Genomic DNA, 5475 nt, shown 5'->3' with positions numbered 1-5475 from the left:
AAATGTTGTCATGTCTCCTATCGCTGCAGCAAAAAGATATATCTGCCAAGATATATAGGATACCAAACAAAATCTCAGGACATAGTCTATGACTTCCAAGCATTAAACAAGAAATGTGGCGAGGAAGTTAAAGAACCAGCCAAATCCTCGTTGATGATGCATGATAATGAGAAATTCTGACAAAGCCTCATGGTCAAGAATCAATGGTCCTTTTATTTATCTATTTTCCTTTTTCTGGAATCAATGGTCCTTTTTCTCTTCTTATTACACTTCTCTAAGGAAGAAAAAGGAAAATAGATAAATTAACAAAAATACGTTGTCATGTAATACGATGAAAATACACCACATCTGGAAAAATGCTGGTAAAGATCATCTGTAAAGCTGCAACATTTTGTACGTACGACGGATAAGTAGAAGAACAACCTCCCTTTGGTTGAAAGCGGCATGCTGCATGTGCAAAATAACTCTATACTGAATATCTGGAAGATCTGCCACAGCATGGTCAACCTCGGACGGTATTACCAGCAACTCAGTTTCGGGCAAAGCAAAGTTTGGGCCCAACTGAATTCAGACTAGCTGTGTTTGTTCAAGCATGATATATCTATTAATTGGGCATCTACAACTCAGCTTGGTAAAACTGAGTGAATCTCATTGGTCCACACAGATCTGTTTGTAGGAATCAAATGGCTTAGCCTAACCTGAAAAGTATGATTTGTTTCACTCTTGCTGATCCTAAAATAATATAGTTGCATGCATCTTGAACCAGAATCGAACAATCTGTCGGAGCTGAATTCTATGTTCATTTGCAGTTTTGGTCGTGCTGCGAAGTTGCCCCAACAGTGCAAACTTCAGCCTTGTAGCCTATTTCCACAGGATACTACATCTGGATATTGTGACCTCCTCAGCTGTGATCACCTATCTGGTCGGTGCAATATTCTTCTTTGCTGCCCTGATGAACTTTATCGCTGGCGCATATATCCAGCGAACCACTGCTATATTTGTATTCAGTCCCCTTGCAGTCCTGGTAATTCTCCTTGCCCATTAAACTCCCTGTAAGAGCAATGTCAATCAAGCCTAATAGTGAAGTAGCAAACTTTTAATGGCCTTCACTATCTTGGTACTATCAAGTAAACTGTGAAGCTTTATGTTTCCCTTTGGCTTCTTAAGTTTCTATTTCGGCTACCAGGTTGAAGTAGAGATGCTGTAGTGAAGCATATTATCTAGAATTTAGTTCCCTTCTTTTTTGTTACTGACTACTGCAGTTATTGTATAAGATAGGATATAATTTTAGTCTTCTATAAAGACAATAAACATAAGAGCATGAACCAAAGGGTTGATAGTATTTTATTTCAGTAACTGACCAATTGAAGAGAGTGACCGCCCGTTGATTGAGCAATCTGCCAGTTGTCAACGGGCGGTCATTGTATGGAACGGAGGGAGTACTTAACAGTAACTACTATCAGATCATTTAGGTATCTAATAATTGTGATTGTGGAAGTAGATGACAAATCCTGAATTCTAAATATTTTCTGTTCAACGACACAGGGCTATATGTTGCTAGCATTGCAGGCATACTTGCCTTCACTACATCCTCTGGATTGTGAGATAAACAAAGAACCAAACAACTGTGAGTCAGCTAAAGGTTGGAGCTTAACACTGCTCTACTTGAGCTTATTAATGTTTGCCATCGGAGAAGGCTGCATGCGTGCTTGCATACCATTGCTTGGTGGAGATCAGTTCAGCAATGATGATCCAAAAGAAACACATCTCAAGAGTACGTTCTTGAGCTGGATCAAGTTTGCAAACTCCGTTGGAGCACTCATGGGATTGGTATTCTTAGTCTGGATCGAGAACAATTTGGGCTGGGCCCTTGGCTTTATGATATCTGCACTTATTGTACTTGTAGGGCTGTTTGTGGCAGCCAGTGGACTGCCTTTCTATAGAACACAGAAGCCTAATGGAAGTCCTCTAAAGGGAATATTGCAGGTAAAACTTCATACAGAGCACAGTATGCATGCTAATTATGAAGGTTCCAGTACTCATTAGTCTCATGTCATCGTTCCTACATCCTACTCCAAGTGAACAACACAATTCTAGACTATCCGGTCCAAGTTTTACAGGGTAGAACAGAATTTTGCTTGATCCCAATGCACTGGATTAGTCATTCTTATAATCTTAATCCTGAAAGGTCACCATGTCCCATCCCTAACTAGCATATTAGTTACTCATCAAGCAATAAAGGAATCAACACGCTAATTTTCAAAAATTGAATGTGTCTCATCCTGCATCTATCAAGTTAAAACAAGAAAAACTGAAGATGCAGATGGTTCTCAACATTCAAGTTATATTCTCCAGGTTCTTGTCACTTCATCAAAGAAGAGGCAGGTTGCTACCATAGATGTTATCGAGCTGCAGGAGATAGGAGCGGCCGATAGTGTTGATGGGGAAGGCAAATCTGAGAGCAAGAGCACTGGGTAAGTTCCTTAGTGGTCAATATTCCCAAACTCTTGCCTTCTGTTTAGCTAATTGTTAGTACATTTATATTTCTGAAAATAAGTAGAAGTGTTACAACCTAGGATGTCAACAATTTAAAGAGTAAAAGAAATGCCCGGACGTAGCAATATCGTGATATTAACTCAAGTACTCAACTATAATCCTTTTAGCATATTCTTGGAGAAATCTAGAATATATTTGATGGAGGTAACAATTCATTTTCATTCTGCAGCACCACTCAGGTCGAGGAGTTAACAAAGGCCATCACCCGAATGCTTCCAATCTTCATCAGCTGCTTGCTCATCTACCTGCCCTTCACGCTGCTAATGACACTAACGATACAAGTCGGCAGCACCATGGACAAAGGGATAGGCGTGATCCAGATACCTTCCGCCTCTCTAATTGCAATCCCAACAGCATTTCACATGCTTATGCAACCATGCTACAGGCAGATATTGACGCCACTGCTAAAAAGATTTACAGGCCACACACACGGAATCACCCCACTGCAGAGTATCGGTGCTGGCTCGGTGTGCGGGGTAGCAGCAGCATGCCTTGCGGCGTTAGTGGAAACAAGAAGGCTGACAGTCGCAGAACAGCACGGGCTAACATTGACAGGAGCAGGTGTCCCGATGTCCGTGTTCTGGTTGGTGCTGCAATTCTTCCTGCTAAGCATCATGGATGCAGCATCCTTCAGCGGACTGATTGAGTTCATAAAGAGCGAGTCATCTCCGGAAATGAAGCTGATAGCACCGGCCATGCAGTCCATCGTTGCTGGAATAGCAGCCTGGTTAGCATGTGCCTTCATACAGCTAGCGAACAATGCTTCACGGCACAGGGATGGCGGAAGAGGGTGGCTAGATGGAGCAGACTTCAACAGGACGCGCCTTGATCGTTTCTTCTTGTTGCTGGCAGGCTTTGAGTTTGTGGCACTCATCAACTATGCTTTCTGGGCGAGGAGATATGCCAAGAAGCAACGGAGCAGTGGTGTTTGATTAGTCGGTGATAGCTCTGAAAACTAAATAGCCAAGCATAGCGAGATACATAGGCAATAGGTGATAGACCAAATATTTTTTGATGAATTGTTTTAGGTAGTGTATCAATGCTATACAGACTGTAACTGAGAAATACTGTAATCTCCACCAATCAATATTCAGCAGTAGCTTGACAGCACCAGTGATCCATAAAATGTGTCATACAGATACGTTACCTTTTTCATTGAAAAGAAAAAAGAAGTGTCACCTCACAAAGTCATCAATAGATTCGTCGAACATCAAAGTGGAATCGTGGTAGTTGGAGCAATCGGGTAAGAACCATCGTACCCATCTTCCCAAGTCGATACCCTCGCAGCCTCCCCGCTGAGGGACTCAGCGCCGCGGCACCCCAATCTAACCACGAAACGCGGTGGCCGGAGAGTAAAAGGGATAAAAGCAGTTCAGATGCGGAGAAAGAAAACCTACCGCGGCGAGTCTCCGGCGAGCGGGCGGGGAACAGAGGTGCCGGACAATGCGGGGACCGAAACGGCGAGGTGGACGGCCGGCGTGCGTGAGATGGTAGGGAGAGTTGGGGGAACTGGTGCGGAGTGGGAGGGGCTCGGTCGCTCGGCTCAGCTCCGCGGTGGACGGCGGCGTGAAGAAATGCAGGTGGGTAGTCCAGTTTACTGCGCCAGCTGGGACCAGCTTATCTGTCACACCGACGAATGGGTCCCACCTGTCAGCATGTTCTTCTTGCTCCTCTTCCTCTCTTTCTCCTTTCCTGTTCGGCTCTTCCCCCTCACCAATCAATCATAGCCCCGCGGCAGTTTTCAGGGTTAGCAGGGCGCGGGCAGAAGCTGCGTCTGAGGGCCACGAGACAAGGAGTGCGGACGCGGACCGTGGAGGCGACGGCGGCGGCTGAGCTGCGTTTGAGGCAGAGTTATTTACTCAAAACCACCACATTATGGGCTAGGGTAACAGATCGATACCATATTTGAGGCAGGGCATAAAAAACCACCAAAATCGCGCCTAATCTGTAACGCGGAGCACTGATGCTCAAATTTGGTCGCGAAAACAGCGGATCTGACCGGTTGGGCCCACCTGTCGGGCTGATGTGGCATGCCTACGTGGATAGTTCGCTGAGGTGGCTGCGAGGACCCACCTGTCGGCCTCTCTCTTATTTCCCCCCTCTCTCTCCCCAAGTCCCCTTCTTCCTCAACAGCCCCGAGACAAACAGACATATCCAGCGCCAGCGGAGCCTTACCCCGGTGAGCCACCCAACCCCGACGAGCCTCCCCGCCGCCCCAACCACCTACCATCTGCCTCCACAAGCCACTGGCCTGCGCGGATCCATCCCTAGCCGCACCTCCAGCACTTGTCCGGCCCAGATCTGGCGAGGATCCGCCATGTCGCCCAGATCGCTGCCTGGCGCTAGCGCTGAGTCGGAAAGGAGCGCGACTGCAGGAGATCTCGCCCCGTGTGTTCTTGCTTCTGCCGTCGTTGGCTGCTGCTTGCCTGCGGGTGGTCCTTCCCCTCTCCGCCGCAGCGACCTCGCCGTGGTCACCACCCTGCGACTGTCCACATGAGGGGTCATGGATAGCAGCGGTAGCTCGTCTGCCTCTCCGTCGAGCGCAGGCGGGGTATGTGGAAGCAGCCATGGAGCATCAGCGCGGTGGGCGTTTCTCGCGCCGGTCCAGAAGGTGGCCCAGCGGATCCCGCGATGACCGATAGCGTGCACCGACGCGTAACAAAAAAGAAGACAAGGTCGCACAAGCGCCCGAGCTCAGGGAAGGGTCATCAGGAGGATCCATAGGCTGGCGGCGGACTTAGTGCTCTTTCATGCAGTGTCGGTGGGGATGATGTTGGGCCGCTGCCTGTCGGGCAAGGATGAAGGGTGAGAGATGGCGGCGATGTCGGCCGACAAAGCAAAGAGAAGAAATAGACGGAAAGACGGGGAGAAATGAGGAATAAAGAAGAAAAGGGGGGGGGATATGTGATGCTGACAGGT

The 5475-nt window shown here is 47.5% G+C and overlaps 1 protein-coding gene and 1 long non-coding RNA gene across 2 annotated transcripts; one reads left to right on the top strand and one right to left on the bottom strand.

Annotated features, from left to right (window-relative positions):
* Positions 1-562: 562 nt before the first annotated feature.
* On the bottom strand, positions 563-4090 carry LOC125538846. Its single transcript, XR_007296521.1, has 2 exons — positions 3954-4090; positions 563-1050 (listed from the first exon to the last, which is right to left on the bottom strand). It is a non-coding gene; the product is annotated as an uncharacterized LOC125538846 (long non-coding RNA).
* Positions 894-3954, top strand: LOC125538845 (protein NRT1/ PTR FAMILY 8.3-like). The gene is made up of 4 exons (XM_048702151.1): positions 894-1024; positions 1546-1986; positions 2356-2474; positions 2726-3954. Exons 1-4 carry the CDS (start codon positions 953-955, stop codon positions 3486-3488), a joined length of 1395 nt encoding a protein of 464 aa, XP_048558108.1. The 5' UTR covers positions 894-952; the 3' UTR covers positions 3489-3954.
* Positions 4091-5475: the final 1385 nt, after the last annotated feature.

The sequence above is a fragment of the Triticum urartu genome, chromosome 2 (assembly GCF_003073215.2).
Source record: "Triticum urartu cultivar G1812 chromosome 2, Tu2.1, whole genome shotgun sequence".
In the NCBI taxonomy this organism is placed as follows: Eukaryota; Viridiplantae; Streptophyta; class Magnoliopsida; order Poales; family Poaceae; genus Triticum; species Triticum urartu.
This window is presented reverse-complemented; position numbering and strand designations above follow the sequence as displayed.

Excerpts from the sequence above, each read along its gene's own strand:
- LOC125538845 (XM_048702151.1), top strand. The coding sequence starts at position 953 with ATGAACTTTATCGCTGGCGCATATATCCAGCGAACCACTGCTATATTT. Across the intron at positions 1,987-2,355 it reads CTCTAAAGGGAATATTGCAG|GTTCTTGTCACTTCATCAAA; the intron begins GTAAAACTTCAT and ends TATATTCTCCAG. Across the intron at positions 2,475-2,725 it reads TCTGAGAGCAAGAGCACTGG|CACCACTCAGGTCGAGGAGT; the intron begins GTAAGTTCCTTA and ends TTCATTCTGCAG.